The sequence below is a fragment of the Sminthopsis crassicaudata genome, chromosome 2, assembly GCF_048593235.1.
Source record: "Sminthopsis crassicaudata isolate SCR6 chromosome 2, ASM4859323v1, whole genome shotgun sequence".
Taxonomy (NCBI): Eukaryota; Metazoa; Chordata; class Mammalia; order Dasyuromorphia; family Dasyuridae; genus Sminthopsis; species Sminthopsis crassicaudata.
In genome coordinates this window covers 206,876,847-206,904,697 of record NC_133618.1, presented here as the reverse complement: position 1 = coordinate 206,904,697, position 27,851 = coordinate 206,876,847, and the positions used below count along the sequence as shown (strand labels likewise).

Here is a 27,851-nt window from a genome sequence, read left to right as displayed (position 1 = left end):
CAATGATATAAGAACCCAGTTTAAAAGAATGCTAACTATTAAAGAAATAGTTTTTTCCATTGAGTCAAAATCTCTTTTTATACAACTTTTGTTAAACATTCAGAGTTTCTTCAAAAACTGGCATGGTTTCCAATACTGTCACCATTTTGTTTGCCCATCTCTAAATGTACTCCAATTTATAATATTAACATAATATGCCTATGTGATATGTAGAGTAAGTTTCTTCTAGCTTTCAAGCTCTATGATCTGTCGAATAAGATTGGTTCCATACAAAATCATTCTGTGGGCCCAAGAGGAATCAGTCAAACCAAAAGTAAATGTCTACACCTCCCTTCTTTACCTTTGCTTTGGTTTTAAGAGCAGTTTCTATAAGAAAATAGCATAACTGCTAGGGGCTTTCACTTCAGTTTTTAGTAGTATTGGCATTAATAGGATGAGGAAGGAAATTTAAAAAAGGGGTGATATTGGTTTACTGGGAGGGAGGTAGTGTAAACCAAGATCAACAGAATGTAGCCTACTGTCCAAAAGAGGGTTAAGTATATATTGATAAAACCTGTAAATTCATTATACTTCAGCTTCTAAATATCTAAGATGATTTGAGAATATATGTAATTTAGGAATACAATAAGTGATTCAAACTGGAGTAGTAAAAAATAAAAATACTTTGCTCTGAATTCCTCTTGTTTTTGTTGTTTCTCATCAATAACTTTCTTCATAATTTGATACCACTTTCTGAAATCAAAACATGGCCCATCTGAAAAAAAAGAAACTTTATTATTAACCATGTAAAATCTAGAATAATATACATAACCCAAATGCTACTTTGTTATAATAGAATTAAGGAATCATAGATTTAGAGATATAAGGAACCAAAGGATCATCTAATTTACACCATTGTTTTTAAGCACTTTAATATAAATCTTGGCAAACATATAGAACCAATAATTTCATACTTAACTGTATTGCTAATTTGCCAATCTTCTTTAATCCCCACAAAAACCCTATGAATTTTGAAGTGAAAGTATAGTAACTGAAGTTGAGATATTCAATGACCTGTGTATGTTATACTATTAGTGATAGAGCTTAATGATGCTAGGCTTTTGCAAACTAAATATGTCCTCTTTCCATTATGTCATACTGCTTTTTCTTCATTAATTCCTTTTTCTAATCCCATACAACATCTTCAACGATCCCTAAAGACAAGAAGATACATTAGAGGGCAAATAACACTCATTGCCAGTGTGAGGATAGCAGGATGAACATATTACTATATGGTCCTTCAGTCTTCATTTTTTCCCCCCCTATTTATAGGTAGAAACCAAGAAAGGATGGGACAGAGAGAAAAAACTGGACTGTGATAGAGAGGAAAAGAAAGTAAGGGATGAAATGAAAACTAGAGAAAAATGAGTGACAGTTTCAATGAATTACTACAGGACTCTAGTTAAGACAACATTTTTCATTTCTCAGCAAAATAATTGCTAAACTGTATTTAAGTTAATCATCCATTTATCCAATGTGGATTTTTTGTTCATAAAAACAAAGACAAAAAATGTACCTGTGGCTGTTCAATGTTCCTTTTTCTTTTTTAAATTCAAACTTTTGATGGAGGAGTAGAAGAAAGACTCAAAAAGAATAGGAAGGAAATTGTGAAGGTGATCTAGAAGGGTTTGGACTTATCAAGAAAGTAGAGACTGAATATAAGAGAAGAAAAATTCAAAAAATAAAAATTGGAAACAGGAAAAAAGTTAAGGAAAACAGATTGCAGGTCCAGATTCTATTTCAAGCTTCTCTGTGAGAAAGTTGCAGGAAATGGAACAGGAGAAGAAACAAGGATTGAAGCTATATAAAGAAGAAGAAATTGTGAAGGTGATTTCAAACAGTTTAAACTTGTGAAGAAAGTCTGAGGTTTAAAAGTGAGGGATAAAAACTAGAGAGAATTTAAACTGAAAGAAAACAACTTGAGCTAAAAAAAAAAGGGAACCTAAAGAACAGAACTTAAGAAGAAGGAAAAGGATAAAATCATTCAGAAGAAAGGAAATGGTAAGTAAGCATCTTATCAGTTTACATAGAAAAAAAAGTGGCAAAACAAGCAGAGCAGTAAAGGAGATGAAGTAGCTAAAAAACTGCTTTAAAAAAACTGAAAATGAAAATTAGGTTTGGCTATTAATTGGCTAAAAGATAATAGAGAATAAAGTCTTAAAAACTAAGGATAGAGGATTAGGTGTAAATATTCACAAGAAGTTCAAAATACAAACAAGGTTGAAAATCTATAAATATAGAAAATGGAATGAATACTTCAGTGACTTTCACTGAAAATTTAATATTTTATTTTCTGCCTCAGTCAAATAACTGATGCTTATGTTCTAAGTTGTAGACTACTCTCCCTCCTCAGGTGAAAAGGTCTCCATAATACAAGTTAATAGAAACTAAAAAATATATATTTTTTAAAACAAAGCAAAATAAATAAACAACAAAAGAAAATGCCAAATGCCTAAGTTTAATGTAAAAGGCAAAAAATATAAAGTAGCCCAGGAGAAATTAAGGTGTTGGCAAGATAGAAGATAGAAAAATATTTCACAGAGGAAGATGGAGATGAAAAAGACAATATACTTGGAGAGTTGTTTTTTTTTTTAAGAAAATGCTAATCCTGAAGAGTAGGGATATGGATTTTTTTTTTTTTAGAAGAAAGCAACTACCTGCTCTCTAAGAAATGCTACAGTAGATCTACAGAAGCTAGCTCCATGAAAACTTAGTAGTTCTACAATTACAACTCTCACATCTGCCCTTGCTTCTCTACTTCTACTGCTGTCACTCTATTCAAAACATAATTACCATGTGCTCAGATGACTGCAGTAGCCTTTAAATAGTTTCTGTAACACCCTCTCTCCATTCCTCTACTTCTTTATAACGATTTTTCTACTGCTCAAAAATCTTTGATGAGTTCATACTGCTCTAAGGAAAGATATGTTTCTTTGTTAGTCCCATCACTTCCAGGTCTCAACCTACTTTTGAACTGAAGCTACTGAGTCTCAACTGATCAATTGATATTGATCAATATCAATAGCATATTGATATTATATCAATAGCATATTGATATTATATCAATATAGGGCCATGAATATCAAAACCATTTTCCTACGCATCCTAGTATTGAGAATATCATTAACCTTAGATAAAATGTGAAACCCCAAAATATGCTTTAAGCATAAACTTAAAGGGCCTATAAACAGAAAGCATAATTTGGAGGGGGCACAATTTAGAAATTAGCTTTCACAGAGAATAATATTGATTAGAGACATTCAAGTACCTTCATAATTGTTTTCGTTATGTTCTTGAGCAAGGCTAGAAAGGGACCTGCAAATAATAATATGAAAATTATCAACTCATTTGAAAACAATCATAATCTGAATTCTTCTACTTAACATACATAAGTAATTGAAGCCAAATTTTTGGTGAAAAAAAAAATCATTTGACCTGTTTAGATACTATAAGTTCTATGAAAAATGGCTAGGGCTGAGGGAAAGAGGAAGAGCCCTATTAAAAATCTTGCTCTCTAAAGCCAATCTCAAAAGAGATACATTCACTATCAAAATCTGAGGACAAATAAATAAGGTCCTCATATGAATATCTAACAGGTAATTCCAAGAATCTAATACATTATAAACTAATAAGTACAAGTAAATATTCTGAAAAAATAACTGAGTCATAAACATACTGGTAAAAAAAAAAAAAAAATATATATATATATATATATATATAAAAAAAAATATATATATATATATATAAAACACACATATACATATAACAATATACATACACACACACACACACACATACATAACAGTTATAACTGTCAAATGTTTTATGGCAATTAAGACTTTCCAATGCAAAAAATTTAACATAAATTTCTTCACTCAAAATAACTAGTAAAGTTAATAACAATGTTTTACTTCAATTAATATTATCATCACTGTAAATTATCATCTTTACTAAATTAAGATATAAATCACATATTTACCATTCTACATTATCATTCAATAAAAAGAGAAGTTTCAGCACCACAACAATGATAGCCACAGCCTGAACATCATATTTAACTGTCTTTGTCTTTTCAGTTATTGGATCAAATGTTAGGAAATTCACTTCTCCTATTCCAGTCATTCTGATCACTTGACAAGTCAGATTATTCATTTCATCTGTAAAAAATAAAATAGGAAGATATAAATGGAGTTTTCCTAAAAAACTGAATATTCTAATATTTGTACATTATGGATATATTTAGATGCACTTATAAGTATTTAAGAGAAATGGCATTTAATGACATAACTCAGAACAAATAAATTAACACCTTCCCCAAAGTTATTTTTAACAACAAAAAAACCTAGCTAGTTTATTAAAATTCATTGTTATGTATTTCATTTTCTAAACAAATTTGGTGAGAATATATGTATGAGGACATTATTATATCATCAAAATGTTTTTTAAAAACAAGTCCATGGAACACAGATTAAAAACACTGATTCCTCCTGAATATTTCGTGTCTTCCAAGGTTATTCAACATTTATTACATTCATATCTTGTTCAGTTATTTTCATGTTTTCTTCCTATTAAATACTGGACTCCTCAAAAACATGGACTCTTTTTTTTTTTTTTTTTTTTTTGCCTTTCTTTGTGTTCCTAGTGTGTTAGGTTCTTCCGAAGTGCTAAGTCGGTACTTAATTCTCTAGTTCGCACCTTTGGCTCTGGCCTTTAAGGGGAGTTTACCCCTTTGAACTTCTGAGGAGGAGTTTACATATGAAAAGGAGTTTACACAACCTTTAAAAGGAGCAAGTTCATTGGGTGAAGTAATTTTCCCACAAGCCCCTGAGTTCTCACATGCTCCTTTAAAAGGAGCAAGTTCATTGGTTGAAGTATTTTCTCACAAGTCCCGTTGAGTTCTCACCACAATCTCTACGAGGATAAAAGAAGACAACATTGGGCCCGGAGAGTTAGTCTACTCTGGGCCAGAGTTGGGACGGCACTCTGGAGGAAGAAGAGTCTGGCTGGGAGAGTGAGTTGAGACGGCAGACTTTCGGACCTTTGATCTTGACCATTTTGGTCAAAGGATATGAACAGACAATTTTTAGATGATGACATTGAAACTATTTCCACTCATATGAAAGAGTGTTCCTGTAAAGGTCCGGATTTGTAAAGGTCCGATCGTCTGCCGTCTCAACTCACTCTCCCAGCCAGACTCTTCTTCCTCCAGAGTGCCGTCCCAACTCTGGCCCAGAGTAGACTAACTCTCCGGGCCCAATTTTGTCTTCTTTTATCCTCGTAGAGATTGTGGTGAGAACTCAACGGGGCTTGTGGGAAAATTACTTCAACCTAATATACACTAGATGACAATGGTAATGTCTCTCCTATTCTGCAGTCCTTTACTCAATCTGATACAGGAAGTGAGACCATTAAACCAGCCTAGTAAGCCAAACTGACCTATCAACTCCCATTCCCACTGCAGACTTAGTGTCTTAGATGGAAGCTTGCTATGAAGTTATCAATTTACCAGTGGGAGAATGTTTCAGTTATTTTTTCTGATGCTTGGAACTATCCCAACCTAATTCAACACAGAAGCATATTTAGTAAAGCTGAAGACTCAATTGCCTCCAATGAAAGAAGGCTTTTTAACCTCTATTCTTTGAAAGAAAAAAATCAAAGAAAAAAAATTAACATAAGATTACTGATGATCTTACAAGTGCAGAAATCTGATCTTCCAAATAACAAAACATTAGACTAGCTATTGAGGTCTAAGTATTATGAAGAAAAATGTATAAAGAACTTGCTTACTGTCCCTTAGCTTAATATGGCCAATTTGTCTAATTTATTTGCTCCTATTTAAAAAAACAAACAAACCTCACATCTTTGAAATTACTATTGCATCAGTATGGTCACCATATTTGTATTTTCTCACAAGAGTAAATCTCTTGAATTTCTCACACTTCCAGTTTAGCAAGAATTTCAGGAACTGATTATATCAGCAGATTCCAACTAGGTTACCTATAGCTTAGTATTTTTAAAGCTATGTCTTTTTTACATTTTGTATTTCGTTACACTGAATTCAAGGAGTTAATTGCTATTCTTGTTACACTGGACTTTATTATCCATCATCTGATAGAAACAGAAATGAGCAAATGTGAATTTTAAGCATCTAGTGGAGAAATCACCGACTTGAAATCAAGAAGATCTGAATTTAAATTTAACTTCTGGCACTTATTAGCTATGTGATCCTGGGCTACTTACCTAATCTCTTTCTGTCTCAATTTCCTCATCTCTAAAATAGGAATGATAATAGCACCTAGCTAGCAGGATTGTTGTGAAGATGAAATGTTTGTAAAGTGCTTTGCAAAACGTAAAAAAGGTATGGCTAGTTATTATCATCATTAAATCATTTTTTCAATATTTTATTTCTTATTTAATATACATGTAATTGAACAGCTAATGCTTATGTTTGAAAACTTCATGTATTACAAATATTCTAATAATTGGCTCAATTATATAGAGGAAATTTACTTTTACTCCAGGTAATCATTTATTTTATAAAAACTTAAAGTAGAAAAAAGCCTTGGAGTCAGAGCAACCCAGGTTCAAGACCTACCTTACATGTACTAAGCTCTGATACTGGGCAAGAAACTAACTTTTCAGTTACCTCATTTAGAGGACAAGTGATAGAGCAGTGATTGACCTACTTTTTATGGATTCACTTTACTTCTACAGTGGACATTTCTCAAACATCTAAACAATTCCATAAACAAACAATTAACACAGCCATCTAATAGTGATTGTCACTAACAGACATGCCACTTTTCATTAAGCTGAAAATCCTAAAACCACATAGTTTTTAGAATAACTCTTCTGATCTGAAGAATATAGCATATGTTTGGTAGTTAAGACAGAGTTGTCACATTAGTCTGATAAATCAATTTAAAAACAAGTATTTGTAAAACACCCATCTAAGTGATGATATACTTAAAACAACACACACACACACAAAAACAATCCCTGTTCTCAAGGATGTTACATTTTATTAAAATCTATCATCTTTGTATTCTACTGGTGACAACACCAAGAAGCCTCAGATTTTCTATCTTAGTATTCCATTACCTGTAAGTCTAATGTGTATTATATAAACATAAAAACATTTCCTAAACACATACATAAGCACTCCTACACATATTATATCTAATTATACAGATATAGTCTACTTACCAGGTAAATTGGCTTCCATCAGATACTTCATACACAACATATTTGGATGGAGAAAACAATTCTCAGTTACATCTGGAAAACGAGGTAAGTCCAAAAATTTTGCAAGCTCAATCATTTTTTCATATATATCTTCATAGATAGGCCAAGACTAAAATAAAATGGAGATATTCAAGGTAAAGAAATATGTTTGCAATATAGTTTTTTAAAACTTTGGGATATGTGACACAAGACACAAGTCTGAATAATGAACAAGAAATCAGATGAGAACCTATTTTATAACTTTAGAATTGAAGAAAAACAAATTATCCAGGAAAGGAAGGCTCTCAAGCAAAGTAAGGAATGAGGCCGTGGGGTGGGGGAGGAACCATAGAAAGAACTTGTGGCCTACAACAAGGTTCCGTATTTAAAGAGGCAACAGAGTGGAAAGATCTCAGAAAGTCATAGAATAGTTAGAAAATTCCAGGGTGGACACTGGAAACCTTGGGAATTGGCAGCACGGTGTTAACCAGTGAGGTGCTAGCCAATGCACAGACTGAGAAAGTTCAGGACCAGGGGCTCTGAGACCCTAAACATTATTTCCTGAAATGGGGGGATCATCTGGAAGATTTAGCACTGAGAGAAGCAGTAAACCCAGAGAAGAGATCATTAAAATAATACAGCATGCTCAGGATGAGATCAAACAGGATTGACCACCCCACTCAAAAGATTATAGAAAAGAACAAGGAGGAGATGGGGAATAAAGGTCTAATTCATGAACTAAAGCTGGAGAGTAAACAAATCATAGAAAACACCAAGCAATATAAAAAATTATTGGAATTTAACTCAATAAGAACTATAAACAGAGTCAATAGAAAAAAATTAATTTTCCACATAAACATAAAAGACATTAAAAGGGAGAGAAAAGAAGAAGAAGGAGGAGGAGGAGGAGGAGGAAGAGGAGGAGGAGAAGAAGAAAATGAAATATGAAAATATGTAGCAGCTTGGGAGAGGAAATGGGAAAACATACCCAAGAAATGGAACCCTAAAAACTGGAATAGAGCAAATTGAAGCCAATGACTCCATAAAACAGCAATAAACAACAAAATCAAAAGACTAAAACCAAAACAAATATTAAGATGTCAGATATAAAAAAATATTAAGATGTCAGATATAAAAGACAACTGATTACAAAAAAGGGAAATGATAAATATTGGACAGGATATAGAAAAACTGGAATACTAATGCATTGTTAGTGGAGTTGTGAACTGATCCAACTATTCTGGAGAGCAATGTGGAACTATGTCCAAAGGGCTATAAAAACTATGCATTCCCTTTGATCTAGTAATCACTACTAGGCCTGTATCCCAAAGATATCATTAATAAAGGAAAAGGACCCATGTACAAAAAATGTTTATAATAGTTCTTTTTGTGAAAGCAAAAAATTGGAAATTGAAGGGATGCCCATCAATTGGGAAAGGGCTGAACAAGTTGTGATATATGGATATGATGAAATACTATTGTTCTATGAGAAATGATAAATAGGCTGATTTTGGAAAAGCCTGGAAAGACTTAAATAAACTGCTACTGAGTGAAGTGAGCAGACCAGGAGAATATTCTACACTGTGCAATTAATAATTTTGATAGACCTAACTCCTCCCAACAATATACTGATCTAAGACAATTCAAAAAGCATGTGACGGAAAATGCTATCCATATCTAGAGAAAGAACTATGGATTCTGAATGCAAATTGAAACAAATTATTTTCACTTTTTTTTTTTTGTTTTTTTTCTCATGGTTCTTTCCTTTTATTTAAATTCTTCTTTTACAACATGACTAATATGGAAATATATTTAATATTACTGTACATGATTAATCTATATGATTGTTTGCTATCTTAGGAAGAAGAAGGAAAGAGAGAAGGAAGGGAGAAAAATGGGAATCAAAATCTTATAAAAGTAAATGTTGAAAATTAAGAAAATAAAAATATAACAAAAACGGCCCCCAAAAGACTGATTTTGTAACATAGTAAGAGAGAATTTAAGAATCATTTTAATTCCTTGAAAACTATGCTTTTTAAAAGCCTATATCTAAAGAAATTGAATAAAAAGGGCTTCATTCTATCAGAATAAGACAAAGTGAAGACTGAAAAAATCCACCAATCACCTCCTGAAAAAAAAGTCCCACATAATAGCATAGCTAAAACCCAGAGATTCTACATTAAATACATGAAAAAGAAAAATGCAATCTAGAAGATAGATTATGGATACAATATTTCAAGAAGCAAAAGATGGGGAATTACAACAAAGAATAATTTATGCTGCAAATTGAGTACAATTCTACATGGGAGAAAAAACAACCTTGTAATGAAAAAGAGAACTTACACAAGTATTTCTGATGAAAAACAACAAATCTGATGCAGATCTCTGAAAAACAAACACAAGGGTCCAGAAAAACCTAGAAAAGCAAGTTTATCTAAGAGGTTAGAAGTTGCTAAATGCATGGTACTTTCTAAAAAAAGAGGGAGAAGAAACAAATGTTCCATCAGAACTCTATCTTCAAAGTTAATAACTAACAATTATATAGCACTTAGTAAGTGCCAGACACTATGCTATGTGCTTTAAGTCACAGCTAAAATCCCATCTTCTATAGGAAGCTTTTCCCAGCCCCACTTAATTCTAGTGTCTTCCCTATATTATTTCTTTTTATCTGTATATAGCTTGCTTTTTATATATTTGGTTTCATGTTATCTTCCCCATTAGATTGGTTTTTAAATATATTTTATTTTTAATTTATTAAATAAAATATTTCCATAATATATAGCACAGTAGTATTCCATCACAATCATATATCACAACTTGTTCATTCATATCCCAATTGATTGGCATTCCTACAATTTCTAATGCTTTGTTACCACAAAGAGAGCCACTTAAAGCATTTTAGACTCTATCAAAAACACTTTAAAGTACCACTATAAGTGGATTTTTCCTTAAATTAAAAAAAAAAAGCATTTGCCTAAAACCATCAATAAGCATAATTTGCATGGTGATAAACTATAGCCTTTCCAGTAAAATCAAATGTAAAACAAGGATGCTCATTGTTAGGTTCTTACTAAGTGCTAATGAGATAATGAGATAATGTCACCAATATAATTCAATATTATATTGGATAGCCTAGCAATAGTAATAAGACAGAAAAAAGAAATAGAATGAATCAGAATAGGGAATGAATTAATATAATTCTAGACAATATAAAATACTTGGGAGTACACCTACCAAAACAAATCAAAGAACTACATATTATAAAAAAATTTATACAAATAAAATAAAAAATAACTGAAGAAATATTGTTTATAGATAGATATGGTCAACATAATAGAAATGACAATTTTACTTAAACTAATTTATACATTCAATGCCATTACAATTAAAATGCTAAAAAATCATGTTACCAAATTAGAAGATACTAAAATTCTTTTGGAAGAACAAAAAAATCAAGATTATCAAAGGAAATAATGATAAAAATATATAAAGAAAGAGGTTTAGTATCACCAGATTTTAAAGTATATTATGAAGCAGTAAATTATCAAAACTATTTGGAACTAAGAAACAGAAAAGTAGATCAATGGGATAAAGTAGACATACAACATACTACAGTAGCAAATAAACATAATAATCTTGTATTTGACAAGTATAAAGACTTTAAGGTTTTGGCATAAGAGTTCATTATCTTTTAAAAAATATTGGGAAAACTGGAAATTAATATGGCAAAAATTGGACATAGACCAAATCTCCATCGGGTTGTAAGCCTTGAGAGCAGAGCCAATTATTTGCCTTCTTTAGTAATCTTGGCACTTAGTATAGTACCTGACACATATTAGATGCTTTACAAATGTTTATTGATTAAATGAATAAAATTATTATCTTACTTGATCCTCACAACAACCCCCAAAAAAGGTTATATATATATATATATATATATATGTACATATAAAAACATATATATATGTATTATTATCTTCATTTTTACAAATGAGGAAAACAGAGGTGAAATGACTTGCCTAGGTCAGACAATTACTAAATGTCTGAGGCTGGATTTAAATTTGTGTCTGACTCCAGATCTGGCATTCTATCCAAAGGATTACCCTAATACAAAAAAGAAGTAAAATAAGAAAAACAGAGGTTCTAGAAATGTATTCAATTCTGTCCTGAAGGTTTTAAGATAGGAGAAAGATAAAATAAGGAATACATTAATGTAGAAAGGAGGAAGGATGGAGAAGAACTGGCTATTTCTCATAACTAAAGGATACGAGAATATACCAATATGGAGGAACAGGGGTGGCAGGCATCAGATGAACCTTACTCTTAAATGAAATGGACAAAAAAGAATTGAACACATGTACTAAGTTTAAAACAAGAATATATCAAACTCAACTGGGAAATAAGCTGGGACATGGAGAGTTTAAGAAAGAAAGAAAGAAAGAAGAGATTCTAGCAAAACAAATGTCCGAATCCAGAAAAAGGTACTGAAATGTGCATGTGTGGTGGGTTTTTTTGGGGGGGAAGAGGGGTTAGAAAAGTAGTTAGATTGCCTTTGGACAATTTAAGGAATGGATGAACAAACTGTGGTAAGACGAATTAATACAATTTTAATGTACTTTAAGAAATAATTAAATTGGGGGCAGCTAGGTGGCGCAGTGGATAGAGCACCAGCCTTGAATTCAGGAGGACCTGAGTTCAAATTTGGTTTCAGACACTTAACACTTCCTAGTTGTGTGACCCTGGGCAAGTCACTTAACCCCTGCCTCAGGGGGAAAAAAAAAAAAAGAAGAAATAATTAAATATATTATTACATATTATTTCAGAGAATTTTGGTTACTTTGACTCAAAGTGAAGTGAAAACAATCAGGAAAATTTATACAAGAACAATTAAAGAAAAACAACTTCGAAGCATTTAAAAAACTCATCAAAGAATGAATAACAACATTACCCAGCTCCAAAGAGAGAAGGGATGGGTACAAGATAAAGAAGCATATTTTTGGACATGATTATTTTATAGTTATGCTTTGCTTGACTATGCTAATTTGTATCAAGGCATTTCCCCCTTTTTTCTCTCTTGGTTAATGAGGAGAAAGAAGTAAGAAAGTAGAAGAGAATAGCAATAAAGATAACAAAAATAAAAATTGGGCCGTTGAAACTTTTTTTTAATGCACATAAGAGAACTGAAGGAAGTACAAACAGCAGTGTTAAATTAAAAATAACATAATATTAATTACATACTTTTCAAAAAATAGCTCTGTTGTGGAGATTCATAGATTCATAGAGAATCCTTTCTGTGCTCTGTTGTGCATATAAAAATGTTCTTTTTAGGGTATGATCTCTTAATTGCCAAATCCAATGGCCTTTTGTCGATCCTCATTCTCCACATCCTCTCTTTGTGGTCTTTGACACTGAATAACTCTCCTCCTTGATACTCTCTTCTTTCAAGGTTTTTGGGACAATACTTTCTCTAGCTTCTCTCCCTTAATAGTATGACCACTACTTCTCTGAGAAGAGACTGTCTCTTTTGTTGGATCCTCCAGATCTCCCCCCTCCTCCCTCTCTCTCTCTCTGTCTCTTTCTCTTTCTACACACACACACACACACACACACTATAGGGGGTCCCTCAAGCTTCTGTCTCAGACACCCTGCTCTCTGGAGCTCTCTGGAGGAAGAAGTCTCTCCTCTAGACCAGAAAGTGATCGGCAGTCTCTGGAGACAATAGCACATTACATTCTCCCTCTATATGACTACTCTTGGTGATCTCACCAGGTCCCATAAATCTAATTATGATCTCTATGCTGAAAATTTTCCTACCCACTTATGCTGCCCTTACCTCTCTCCTGACTTCTAATCTCATCTCCAAATGCTTTTCAGACATCTTAAAGTCAGTGTGTCTTAAACAGAACTCACTAATTTTTCCCTTAAACCCTCCCCTCCTTACTATCTTCCCTAATATCAGAGAGTACAACATAACCCTCTCAGGCTTCAGGCTCACAACCCAGGAGTAAATCCTGGATTCCTCATTCTCTCTCACCCTCCATAACCAAGCTGTTGCCAAAGACAGCTGATTTCATTTTTGCAACATCTCTTAATATGTCCCCTTCTCGCCTCTGACACAGTCACTACTAGTGCAGACCTTTTTCACCTCACACCTTGATTACTGCAGGAGCCTGCTGGTGGGTCTGCCTTCCTCTAATCTCTCCCCATTCCAATCCAGCCTTTGATTCAGCACTCAAAGTGATTTTCCTAAAGCACAGGTCTGATCATGTCATGCCCTTCCTATATATTCCAGGGACAAACACAAAATTTTCTGGCATTCAGAGCCCTTCAAACCTAGTGCCCTCCTATCTTTTCAATATTCTCACCTTTTCCCACTTTGAACTCTGATTCAGAGACACTGGCCTCTTGGCTGTTCCAGGAACAGGACAATCCATCTTTCTGTTCTGGGCATTATCTCTGGCTGTCCCTGATGTCTGGAATGCTCTCTCTCCTCATTTCTGCTTACTGACTATTCAGGCTTCAAGTAAAATCCCACCTTCGACAGGAAGCCTTTCCTAACCCTGAAATATATGCATATAATATATATATATATATATATATATATATATGACTGACTACTGTTTAAGAAACGGTTTTCTAAAGAATTACAAACTAAAAATAACCATGAAAGAGTGTTTTTTGCCTCTTTTTGCATGCTTAGTGACTGGCATATAGTAGGCACTTAATAAATGTTTACTGACTGATTATAAAAGAAATCAAAATCAAAATGACACTGAAGTGTATACCTCATGCTCAGCAAGTTAGCAGGTATACTGTTGTTGAAATTAGAACTAGGGCTTCCATTCTGAAAAGCAACTTTGAATTGTTAAGACATATCTAAATATATGAAAAAGATTCTCTAAATCAGTATTGATTAGAAAAATTAAAATTAAGGCATCTTTAAGATTCCATTTTACAGCTAATTTGACTGGCTACATGATAATTGTTGAAGGGGACATGGGGAAACTGGGATATTAATACATTGTTGATGGAGTTGTAAACTGATCCAGCCATAATAGAAAGAATTTGGAACCATGCCCAAAGGGTTATAAAACTGCATATCCTTTGACCCAGTAGCATCATACTGGGTCTGTATCCCAGAGATCATAAAAAATGGAAAAAGACACATATGTGCAAAAATGTTTGTAGTAGCAAGGAATTGGAAATTGAATGGAGGCCCATCAATTGGGGAATAGCCGAATAAGTTATGGTATATGAATGTAATGGAATATTATTGTTCTATAAGAAATGATAAGCAGGCTGATTTCAAAAAAGCCTGGAAAGATTTACATGAACTGATGCTGAATGAAGTAAGTAGAACCAGGGGAACAAAGTACACAATAACAGCAAGATTGTGCAATGATCAACTATGACAGACTTAGTTTTTGCAACGATCTAAGATAATTCCAATAGACTTGGGATGGAAAAATGCCATTCACATCTAGAGAGAGAACTATGAAAACTAAATGTGGATCAAGATATAGTATTTTCACCTTTTTTGGTTATTTTTTTTTCTTTCTGGTGGTTTCCCTTTGGGTTTGATTTTTCTTGTACAACGTGACAATGTGGAAATATGTTTAAAGCATTGTACAAGTATAACCTATATCAGATTGCTTGCTGTCCTGGGGAAAGGGGAGTCAAGAGAGGGAGAAAAAATCTGGAACACAAAATCTTACAAAATTGAATGCTGAAAATGATCTTTACATATATTTGGAAAAATGAAATATTGAGAAAAAAATAGCCAAGATAAGTAACTCCTGGAAGTAATCTGTGTTTTCTTGTTGTATTTCCAAATTGTCAATCAGATAGTCTTTATTGCTTTTAGCAGTCACTTAAAAGTTATTATATTAATAATCATATATGTAGATACATAATAATTATTATCATTACTACTACATAACAACCACTTCATTGATGGTGGGATTATTTAAAGAGACACAAAGATCTGATCTCAGACATGGTGACACTAATGGGAAATATGGAAGCAGGAGAAAATAACAGTTGGGTTCCTTTCATCCTATCCTATAGCAATATATAGAAGATGAAGAGCAAAAACAGTGAGAGAATATCTGCTAAGCTATTTTTAATTACCCTCAGGTAGTTCTGAAATAAGTCAAATTATTACAGCGACAAAAGTATCTTAAGGGCTATATAAAGATATACCAAGTAAGATGGTAAATAGACCTACAGTAAAGTAAGAAAACATAAGGAAGAGAAAGGAATAAGCATTTAATACCTAACAGAGTGCCAGGCACTAGGTTAATCATTTTACAAATATTATTTCACTAGATTCTCAAGATAATCCTGAAAGACATTGTTATTATTATCTTTTATTCACAGTTAAGGAAACTGAAACAAGCAAAGGTAGAATAACTTATTTAAAGATAAACATACACACATCCTCTTAAGTATCTGAGGCCAGATTTGAAATCAGTTTTTACTGACTCTTAGACATTTTGAAAATGTTCCAAATTTAACCAGAAATTCCTTTATTTGAAGGGTTTAAGAAATAACTGAAAACTCTCTCAGAGACATTTTCCTCCCTTAGCTAATAGTGACTAGATTTCACAAGGAATATTAAAATTTTTTTCCAAGTTTAAATGAATCACCATGGCAAAATGCCATGCAGTTGATTTGGCTGAACCAGCATTACATCTTTCTTACTAGTTATTCAAAAAACAGATTATAATGCTATTCAAAGATCAGATCACAAAATTAAAAAAACTGGAGAACTGAGTTTTGTGATCAGATTCCTTATTTTCTCTTTATTCACTCTGCTAGAAGTCTGAGGATGGATGATTATTTTAAGGAGCATTATAGACATACCATCAAAGATTACATTAGTTTGACTTTATAATGTATAAGTTATCAAAATTTAAGAAGCTGAAATCTATAAAAAATAAATCATGTCTAACTACTACTAATATTAGTGTGTCTAACAACATACTACTAATATTGCTACCAAAAGTTCATTAACAGAATAAATTGCTACAAAGTGAAATTGATGAAGTACAAGTCTCACACCTCTTCAAAATCAACAATTAGGAAGGTAACACTTGTTTCACGAACTCACTGGGAATAGGATCTTTGAAAAAGATCTACGTTCATAGTCTGTTTCACTCAACAGAAAAATTTCTGCTTCACTACAAGTAATGTGGCTTCAAATCGGAACACCATACTCCAGAAACTTGAGTCAGATACAAAGGTTATTTGCCTGAGGGGAAAAATGACAGTGCATCTAGGCAAGTGGAAATACTAAAATGTAAGGAGCACACCTGCTTCAAATCCTGAGCTTAACTCTTAAGTCAGACTGAAGGTAGGAACGCAATCCCTGCTCCTAAAAAGAAATCAAAGCACACTGACACTGATTTTTAGCTGCACTCTTATATAAATTAAAGATTTAAATTACTAAGATGAAATAGAACCAAGAAATCTTCAAATCCAAGATGCTTCTTTTACAAGTGAGCAAAGACCTCAAGATCCAAAGAAGGAAAATGACTTGTTTTAGGCTATACAGTGTCCAAAGTCTGTAACTTTCTTGCTATTAGCAGTTAAGACTACCTGAATAACCATAATGAGGGAAAAAATATCTTGCCTAGGATAAAGGCTGAAGAAAAGCATCAAGAATTTTTTCAGCCTCCCTTCCCCCTTTAAAAAAAGGTTTGCTCAGTTTCTGGAATAACAAAAACAAAACAAAAACCAAACAAAGAAGAAAAACAGTTCTTAGCAGCCCACACAAAAAGCTCCACTGGCACTATCTCCATCTCCATCTCCTAAAACAATTGCACCTTTTGTCATTTCTGGTAGAGGTACTGCTGCTGAAGAAGCCAAGACTTAGTGGAGAAAGCTAAGACATGGAAAGAGGGAGGAAAATGCTCTCTTTGTTAATGAAAAGCCTTTTCCATTTAAAGTTTCAACATACACTATTAGAATAGTGAATGCACTTTTGTGAGCAAATGCAAAATACACAATAAAGAATAGCTGCCTGTCAATTAAACAAAGTCACATGAAGACATCCCAAATCTTTACCTTTTCCTGAAAAGAGGGAAATTCGGTATGTAAGGAATATTACTACACTTCAATGAAAGATGTGCCTAAAAGGTATTACTTGAATAAAGCATATAAACAAATTTGAGTGATATGGATTAGTTTCCCTACAATAGTAAAGGATCCCTAAGTTTAACATGTTTTTAAAAGCTACAAAGTTATAGTAGGTTAGACTAAGAAGCATTTAAACTGAATGCTTGGGAAGAAAATTTAATGAATTTCACAAATATTCCAGTGAGTTTATTTTCCTCCATGAAGCAATGCTTCCAGGCAGGTAAGGACAAGCTAGAGTTTCTGTTACCCAACAGCAGGTTCCTATGATAACTGTGATTACAACACCCCTGTCAGAGGTGAACTTCCTGCTTGGTTATTTTTAAAAAGGCAGTGCCTCTCCCTTACTTATTCTTATTGTTGTTTTGAAATTAAGTTTCAGCTGAGAAAAAGATCCGATGCTGAATGCACCTGCTAATCCATAGGCTTTTATAAACAAATGAAAATTAGTAAGAAAATAAAAAAAGAAGTAACAAATAAAGCTTGTTATAAGTTGCATCTTAGAGAAAGAGGAAAATAAACAAGTTCATGATTCTAAGGGAATTGGACAGGATCATAAAAATAATCTTTTACACTTCAGAAAAAAATATCAAAAAGACAGTCCACAAAATGCATGAAATATAAAGTAGGAGTGTCCTCTCCACCTTTAGGATTTCATTCAAGCATTCTTAAACTGGGGACCATGGACGAGGTCCATAGATTTCAAGAATTCCATCAACTAGGGTGGGGAAAATTACATTTTAATTTTTACTAACCTCTAATTGAAATTTATAATATCCTTTAATTATTAATACAGACAAAAAATTATTCAGAGAAGGGGTCCAAAGGCTTTTTCACCAAACTATCCTAGGGACCCATAACACAAAAAAAGACTAAAAAACCTCTCCACACATGAGTATGGCTGGATCTTTTCAAGGACTGCAAACCCAAAATGAATCAGCAGTATGATGTGACAGCCAAAAGAGCTAATATAACATTGGGAAGCATTAACAAAAGCGCATGTCCAAAATAAGGAAGGTGATAAAACTACATATGGGGGGGTATTGTGTTGGACTCTCAGCACCATATTAAAAAGGTCAATGACCAAACTAGAATCATGGATGGCATGATTATCAAATATGCAGATGACACAAAACTGGGTGGGAAAGTTAATACACTGGATGATAGTCATGATAAAAAAAAAATCTCAAAAGGCTAGAGGATTAGGGTAAATCAAATAAGACTAAATTCAATAGGGATAAATGTCAAAGACTAGACTTGTGTTTTAAAATATCAACTTTACAAATACAAGATGTGAGGAATAGTTAGATAGTTTCTGTATAAAAAGATCAGAAGGAGAGAATTAACAGACTGAAAGCTCAATCAGTAGTAGGATGTGACAACCAAAAAAAAAAAAAAAAAAAAAATCTAATGTGATCTAGCCAAAATTAAAGAGTTCTAGGAACTTCCTTAGAGATAGTCCCCGTTGTATTCTGCACTAATCAAACTAAAGCTAGAATATTATGTTCATTTCACAGTTCAGGAAGTACACTAGAAAGTTGAAGAACATACAAAGGGCAAGCAGGATGGTTAGGAAGACTAGTTGAAGAAACTGAAGATGTTTAGTTGAAAAAGAGGAAAACTTAAGGGGGACAGGAAAGCTATCCTCATCTATCTAAAAGGCCTCTGCTACATAAGAGAGATTAGACTTGTCCTGAATTTCAGGAGTAACAGTAGGAAATTGCAAAGGGAAAAATTTAGGCTTGATGTCAAGAAAATCATCTTAGCAATTGGAATTATTCAAAAATGTAATAGGTTGCCTCTGGAAATAGTGCTGATGACGCCTAGAGGTCATCAAGCAGAGTCTGTCTGACTACTTGTCAGCCAGGTCATAGCAAGGTTTCCTTTTTGGATATGGATTGTACAAAATGGTTAATAAGGTTGCTTCCAACTTTAAAAATTCTGTAATTCTGTGAATTAACAATACAGTGAGAAATCCTGAAACCCTCATGGGAACCACACAAAACTAAAAATGTTTAGGATGAAGAAGACTCAAATGTGATTCAGATTGGAAATGGGTGATAAGACTGCTATCTTCAAACATTTGAAGGATTGTCATATGAGAAAGGGATTGAATTTGGCTTAGCCCTAGAGGACAAAACTGAGAGCACTGGAAAAGAAGTTGTTGAAAGGCAAATTTCATCTCACTACAGGATAAAGGTTCTTAATAATTAGAGCTGCCCAAAAAAGGAACACGTCTACTATAAGAGGTAGCAAATTTCCTATCCATTGGAAGTCTTTAAAAGACTGAAAGATTACTTGTTAGTGACAATAGAGAGGAGGATGGGAACAAAGGAATTCTGAGTTTCATTTCAACTCTGAGATGGCATGATTTTATGGAAAACGTTTTAATGGTTATAAGTCTACTGCATGGCATCAAAGAACAACATCTATATTCAAAACAGTATCTTCCAAGGAAGATAGTGTGCAGGGATTACTGATTTGGAGATATATTGTTATTTTGGGAATGTGTGCCCATATACAGACTGTGATAACTGTACAGAAGTTATCAGGAGTCAAGAACTAAGCACCAATGGTAGATTACACATGTTATGGGGAGACAAATTAAACATTAGATTTCAAGTTGTTTCAATGACTGCATTAAGTCTGGGAAATACTCAACTATGTGTATGATTCTTTTATTTAAAGATTCATGAGCTCTTAGTAAAATTATTTTCATGCTAACTTTCTCATTAGATTGTATGTTCTTTGAAAGCAAGATCTTCGTATCCTCAGTGTTTATCAAAGTGCCTGGCACTTAGTAGATACTTAAATGCTTACTGACTGACTGAAATTGTTTTTCTTTATTGCTATCTTTTGTTTTTATATTTCCTCCATTTCCAAATACATACTTTCTTCCCCCTTCATTCTTCAGAAAGTTGCTTCTTATAACAACAAAGAAAAAGAAGGGGGGGAGAGGGAGAGGGGGAGGAAGCAGTTCAATAAAACTAACCAAACATCAACTAAATCAGACAGTATATATAGGTTTTCATAATTCATGCTCCCTAATGTTCTCAAAGAAAGGAGGACTAGCACTATATTTCATACAGCAATTCTTATGGACATGTCCTAATGGAGAATAGAAGCAGAATAGTGTGTAACATACAGGCTATCAATTTTATCCCTATTAGTTCTGAAGCATTTTACTTATTACCTTTTGCTTAGACTACAGCAAAACTGGAAGGTGTTTGTCACTGGAAAGAAAGCAATCTGAGATTTAAAATGTTGCAGATAAATCATAAAACTGATAAATTCACATAATGATCACCATATTGATTTAAGGGCTACATGTGGAAAATATGAGTCAGAAAAAATATTATATAGTTTCACAAATATATTTTCTTACTTAAGACACTAATAGTTTTAATAGAATACATAAGTGTAATACAACTTATATATGGAAAGAACCTCCAGAGAGCAGTCAATGAACAATTTTGAACAAGGGAAATCACAAAAACTATAATACTGTGAGAAAAATGCTATTCTGACAGTGGTATGAAGAATGGATGAATAACTCACTTTATGGTCTGTAAAGTGATTTCCTCATAAAACGCTACTGAAATATGTCACAGAAATACCCCCATTTTATAGATGAAAAAACTGACACTCTGACAAGTTTTGCCTATTCTCGTACACCAAGTAGCTACAAGAGAAACTGAACACATCTCCTAGAAAGAAGGTTGACTTGTAAAAGATTTATAACAAAAGTGTCTTGGGGAACAATAGTTGGTTTTCATTATCTAACATTAATCATATCCTTACCTTATGTTTTAAAATTTTCTTTCTTTTAAATATAGATTTTTTTTCTTGGAACTTACTAAAATAAAGCATAATTTTCAGTGGAATTCATTTTACAAAAGACAAGGCACATATTAACATCAGAAGTAACCAAAAAAGCTAGTTACACATGCCTTAACTTAAAATACCCTCCCCCCAAAGTTAGTCAAACTTGAGAACTTTAAAACAATTCCACTGAAATTCTAAATATTTAGTCCAGATTAAGGGGGGAAAAAAAAGGAAAAAAAAGCAAAGGGGACAGCAAGAGGATAAGAAGGACAGAAAGTGCCATGAAAGCAATGAACATGACTTGGACAGACTTGAGGAAACAGTGGAGAAGAGAAACATTTATTGTGCTATGGTCCATGGAGTTACAAAGTTATAAAGAGTCGGATGCAGATAAATAACAACACATCCAGCAGTGTGTTAAGATATTGTAGATATACAAAAACATAAAATAGGCACCCCTCCTCTTCAAGGAGTGAACAATCTATTGAGAAAGTATGATATATACAAAATGGAGCTATTCACATTCTTCGTACCAATGAGCTCCAAGTTGTCCTAAATAATATATCATCCAAATATTTTTTCTCATGTACTCAGTCATTCTTATTAGCTATTCTCCTCCAGCTTCTTAAGCACAAAGTAAAAAAAAAAAAAAAAAAAAAAAAAAGGAAGAACTTTCCTCCACTAATCTACTTAGTATCCCATTAATAGATTAATCAATCAATATCAACTTAAAGAAAGATCTACAAGACTTTGCCCTTGGCCTTGTGCTATTCAACATATTAATCAATGACTTGGATAAAAACATAACTGACAAACAAATCAACTTTGTAGATAATATAAAGTTGAGAAAAATTGCTAATACAGTTATAGATTTGGAATCTAAACACATCTCAACAAACTCAAATAACAGACATATTTTAATATTATGAAATGTAATATAATGATTGGATTAAAAAAAAAACAAACAAAACCTAACAGTATAAGATAGAGAGCAGTTCAAATGAAAAAGACCAAATTTTAGAAGATTGTGGAATCCCAATTAAACATTTAAGGAATTAAAACTAGAAGAGATTTTAGAGTTTAATTCCAGCATGCTCTTTTATTATTCATCAAAACCACTTAGTAATTTGCCTAAGGTTCACATGCTGAGTTTTGAACCTAAAATCTTCCACTTTTCCTTCTACTGTCTTTATAAAAGAAGAGAGCTATACTTTTCCCTCTTCAAACTGTATCTGAATTACTAAATGCAGAGAAGAAAAAAACTACTTGTACAAAGATATTCATAGCAATGTTATAAACAATATTGGAAAGTTGGAAAAAACTTAAAGTTGGTAGATGCTAAAGGAGTATATACTAATAACAAAAAAGATACAATATGATCAAGGAAAACGAGAGAGATAAAAAAATTCAGAAGTAAGATAAAAAGTCTAAATAAAAGAATGAAAAGTATTTAAAAAGTACTATGTAAATATAAATATATACATAAAACATATCTACCTATGTGAATATAAATGATTGAACAGCAAGAATTTATTAAGTGTCTACTATGTACTAAGCATAATGCTAAGGGCTGGAAATACAATGATAAAATTGAAATAATCCCTATCTCCAAGGAGTTTACACATGGGAGACAACATGTATGTATGTATGTGTATATATAAAATATATAAACACATATATAGATATGCATATAAATAAATAAATATATACACATATATAGATATGCATATAAATATATATACACGCATACATAGATATGCATATAAAATATATATACACACATACATAGATATGCATATAAATATATATATATATATGAATGTGGGAAGGTGGATCTTAAAAGTAATAAAGACCCACTGGTATTATTGGGGATGGGAGTAGAAATATAGTTAGAACTATACTTTAAGAGAATTATTTTGATGGCTATGTGAAAGATGGTTGGAATGGGAAGAAGTTTGACGGAGAAAGATCAAACAGTGTGATATTCCTATAGTCCAGTCCAGGTTATAGGTAAAAAGGGCCTGAACTAGGGCTGTGAGAGTGAGAAGAAGATACAGATTCAAGAGAAGTTATGGACACAGAAGTGACAGGATTTAACAATTATGTAATATGAGAGTAAGAAGTAGAAGATACCACCAAGGTTATGAACCATGGTAAATGGAAAGATGGTAGTAAGTAGGTAGGGAAAGGGGTGGAAAGAGGGAAAGAATTTGGAACTGAAAATAAAAGTGAGTTTTTAAAAAAATCATTGTCTCTTTGATAGTAGAAAATAATAATAGGGTCATTCAGAGAAGAGAGGTGAGTTGGGAAGTGTGGAATAATGGGTTAGTTTTAGATATATAGAGTTTGAGATTCCTGTAAGATAGCCAGTTCAATCAAAAGAGGCTATAGACAGATTTACGTATAAAGTACAACCAATATCTATGTATTTGTGTAGTGATTAAAGACAAAATGAAAGGAAAAAATTACATTTAAAAGTAGGCCAGGAATGCAAAACAAAGCAAACTACGTTTATATAACCCTTCCCAATGTATTAATCATCTATTTTTCTACAATTTAGAAATGTCTATACTGAATCAATAAAAATCTTGTCATTTGGAATACCTTTTCTTTTTATCTAATTTTAAAAAGTGCTTTGAAATATTTTTCTCTCACAGTCCACTTTTCAACAGCTGACTATATAAATCCTTTTAGATACAGTTTGCATAAAGGAAAAAAGGTTTTCTTAAGTCAATATCAATTAAAGAATCCTTGAAGAACAGTTGCTTTTCCTGGAGTCTGGACACTTCCCATTTTATCCAATGTTGTATCTGTGGTATGGTAACCTGGGAATGAGGCCAGCATTGGCTACCAGACCTGTATGGCAACATTTCATTCTTTCCCCAATACATAATCCCAGATTATTTGTTTCTATATAATTTTTTTCACCCTTAATCTCTAAACAGAATCCTCATTTATTTTTTCTCTCCTCCAACCCCTCCCATGGTTAATTCAGAAAACCCAAAGAAAATGAGAAAACTGTATAAAGGCTAAGTAAGGAGTTAACTTTAAAAACACGTTTGCTAATATATATTCTTCCACACACAATTCTGACCATATAAAACAAAAAATGGTTAAATAAAGATCACAATATTTCATTACTAAAGATTTAGCACATTAATCAGCAAATAGTGACTTTCAAAAACAGGACTTCAATTTAAAAAATATCAATAACTATCAACAAGATAAAGTTTAAAGTAAAAGAAAAATTTTGCCAACACTTCAAAACTTGAATAAATCTAATCCTACATCTTTAATTTCCAACTATAATAATTACTGAAATGTTTTCTGGGGTAATGTGACACCAAAGGAAAATAAAATGACCCACTTAAATTGTTAAATGACAAGACCCAAGTCTCTGGAACAATACTTAAAATTTACTGAACATAAAAATTCCAGGGTGAGGAACAGTCAAGATTTAAAAGATAAAATGCTGAGAACACTGTATTTTAAGCTAAAAACCCCAAGTCACCTTTAGTGAGACTACAAAAACTATAGGTTGATATGTTTTACAAGTTCCACTAAAAACAAATGCACTTCTTTTCAACATTGTCCACTGGAGGGCAGTACACATCATAATTAAAAGCTTAGGCTTAAGCTTACAGAGTATTTTAAAAATGAAAATATTAGGAACCATCCATGGAGTTTTCAATATTCCTTATTACCTGCATATCCACAATCACTTAAAAATTCTGTAATACTAAGTCTACCACTATGTGTAAAAGTAAACAACTGGTTACTCATTGAGAATAATTATTGTTGTACTAGGTACTTGAGGTTTGGTTATGTTGTTGCCATCCCATGACTTTAAGATCCTTCTCCCAACTTTCTCAAATGGATTTACCATCTGACTCAGTCATCCTCTTTGACCTACCTATTCCTTAAAGACCAATACAAATGTTGCCTCCTTTGTGAAACCTTTCCTGATCATCCTGACTCAAAATGACCTTTTCTCCTTAGAAATCCCAAAGCACTTTGATTTTAACTGCATACTTTTCATTTAATACTGCGTATTATAGTTATGCAGTATCATTTTATCCTAGTCTAGGCATCTAAGTGATACTGTGGATAGAACATGGAGCCAAGAGTTAGAACAATTTGAGCACTTCAGACACTTACTGTGTGACATCAGGTAAATCACTTAACCAATGAGGATAATTATAGCATCTACCTTTCCCAAGGTTGTTGTGATAATATCTGTAGAACAGCAGCCACATAGCAGAAACTTAATAAAGGTTTGTTTCCTATCTTCCTTACGATATGATAAATATATTGATTGGAGGGGCCATCTTATCTGAACTTTGTATTTCCTTTGGCTCCCAACATAATGATCTGTATACAACGAGCACTTAATAAAAACTTTTGAGTTACTGTTGTTATGTATAATATGTAATAAAGTAAACTAAATTCCTTAATGTAGTAGGAAACTACAAATCATTAATTATCAGCAGGAGAGGCAAGAGTACACTCTCCAAAATAACATAATGGAGGCTGTTCTTCATTTATTATATGTAAATGAAACCCTCCTACATTTAAGGATACATTCATGAAGGTCTTTCAAACTTGGTTCACATTATCCTAAGCCGCCTTCCTATTCTGGATAACAGTGGATGAATCACTTCTCTCTAGATTTCAGTTTCTTTATCAGCAAAACTCAGATTATGCCACACAATCTCTAAGATAATTTTCTAATAGCCTGATTCTAAGAATAAGGCAGAGTATCTCTCCTTGAAGCATTCCAATCTAGTTAGAGTAGAATATGTTAAATAAGTAAGACTGCAATTAAAGACTCAAGTCTGGGAAAGCCCAAGTAAATAAACATTAAGCTCCAAAATGATGTCAACATCACTTAAGTGATAAAGATATTTAAAAATCTGGGCTAAAATTCTAGCAAGGGCCTGATATAAGACATGGAACAATAAAGAATTTTAAAAAGAACTTCACTTCTCTCCTTAGTCAAGACAAAGTCACTAACTCATGATCAAAAACTACAGTGATTCATTTTCATCAGCCCCTCCCAGAAATTACACTGTAATTAGGAAGAAAAAGATACACACCTAGTATTACCAAACCAAAGCTACTCTACTTTCTGTATTATAACTTAAGTATTGGACACACAGTGACTAGCTGTGAGCAAGTATAATTTAGTAGCCAAATTTAAAAGACTAAAAAGACTAAAAGACATGTATTAGAAATTATGATTTTACCAATCTCTTCTCCATCATGCAGATGACAACCCCTTTATGACTTGTTACATAGTCTTTGTAAATTTTTGTGGTCAATGAAATTCCCTCGAGATTTGGAGTTGAGAACTAAGCATAAATGTTGGCTGAGATACTTACTAGTTATGTGACCCTAAGCAAATAAATCACTTCACTTCTTTGAGCCTTAGTGTTTTCATCTGTCAAATAAGCCTTGATTCCAAATCCAGAACTCTATCAACTAGGCAATATTTCACTTCATCACAATAGGAGGATCATTTTTCAGCCTGTTGTAACTTCCCAAAACATGCTTTCCACTAACAAAGCCTTTAATGACTCTATGTCTTGAAGAGGCACTGGAAGAGCATGATAAAGACTGGAGATTTATTTTTTAAATTATATTTAATAAAAACACTTAAAAGGTTTATCAGATAGTATATGAAGGTTTGCTAAACAATAAATAAATAACACTTTTATATTTTCTGCTTTAAAGAGGTCAAATAAATCTTGAAAATTAGCAAAGGATTTTAAAAAAGGACTGGTAATAGATAATTTATTTGTCTCTTGGAAAAAGGTGAGAATGAAAAGCATTAGTTAGGGCACATGATCCCATTTTCTGTATAATTATTATTCAGAGAATAAGAATTTGGAGTTAGAATATTTATATTTGGCCCCAAAGAGCCAAAGCAGAGCAGGTAGAAATTACAGAATCTGAAATGAACTAAGAACTCATCTAGTCAAGTCTGTACCTCATCAGTTGTGCAACATTACCACCATGTGATAAACTAGTCTTTCGTGGAGATGGTAGAATGGAGGTAGAACGCAACTCTTTTATCAAAATGAAATCTGCTTTTCTACCACTTTAACTCTCTGGCTTTTCCCTCTAGGATCAAGGAGAACAATTCTAACCCCCCTCTGTCACTATGGCCCTTCAAATACTCTAAAACAGTTATAGTTAAATGCTTAAGTGATCTTTCCTTGCCGCTAGACATCACAAATTACTTCAACAAGTCCTCAGGTTCAGGACTCTCACTATCCATTGTTACCCTCCTTTGAACATACTCTAGTTTATGAAATGTCTTTCCTTTAATCTGATATCCATAATATTGAACAAAATACTATAAATGCATTCTAAATAAAAGTACAGTGGTACTCTCAGCTTCTTCATTCCATATATCATTTTTCTTCATGTAACATAAAATTGCAATCCTGGTTTTTTGTTTCCATACTGCAACTCATATTTAACTTGCAGCCCAGTATAATCTCTAAATTTATTTTGGATGAATTACTATCTATCTACATTTCCTCCATCTTGTACTGTGAACCTGATATGTGTACCCAAATAGCTCTTTATTAAATTTTAATCTCATTAAATTCAGCTTAACA

The 27,851-nt window shown here is 32.7% G+C and overlaps 1 protein-coding gene across 3 annotated transcripts in view; it reads right to left on the bottom strand.

Annotated features, from left to right (window-relative positions):
* Positions 1-27,851, bottom strand: part of TAF1B (TATA-box binding protein associated factor, RNA polymerase I subunit B) — a 90,999-nt gene that overhangs the window by 15,348 nt on the left and 47,800 nt on the right. For 2 of the 3 annotated variants that reach the window (XM_074288113.1, XM_074288114.1), the window contains exons 9-12: positions 7,246-7,393; positions 4,019-4,196; positions 3,308-3,354; positions 664-754 (exon numbers count right to left, since the gene is read on the bottom strand). In XM_074288113.1, coding sequence (XP_074144214.1) covers positions 664-754; positions 3,308-3,354; positions 4,019-4,196; positions 7,246-7,393 — 464 coding nt within the window. Of the gene's footprint in view, positions 1-663; positions 755-3,307; positions 3,355-4,018; positions 4,197-7,245; positions 7,394-9,606; positions 9,649-27,851 lie in introns of all 3 variants that reach the window. The other variant, XM_074288112.1, reaches the window with a different exon arrangement.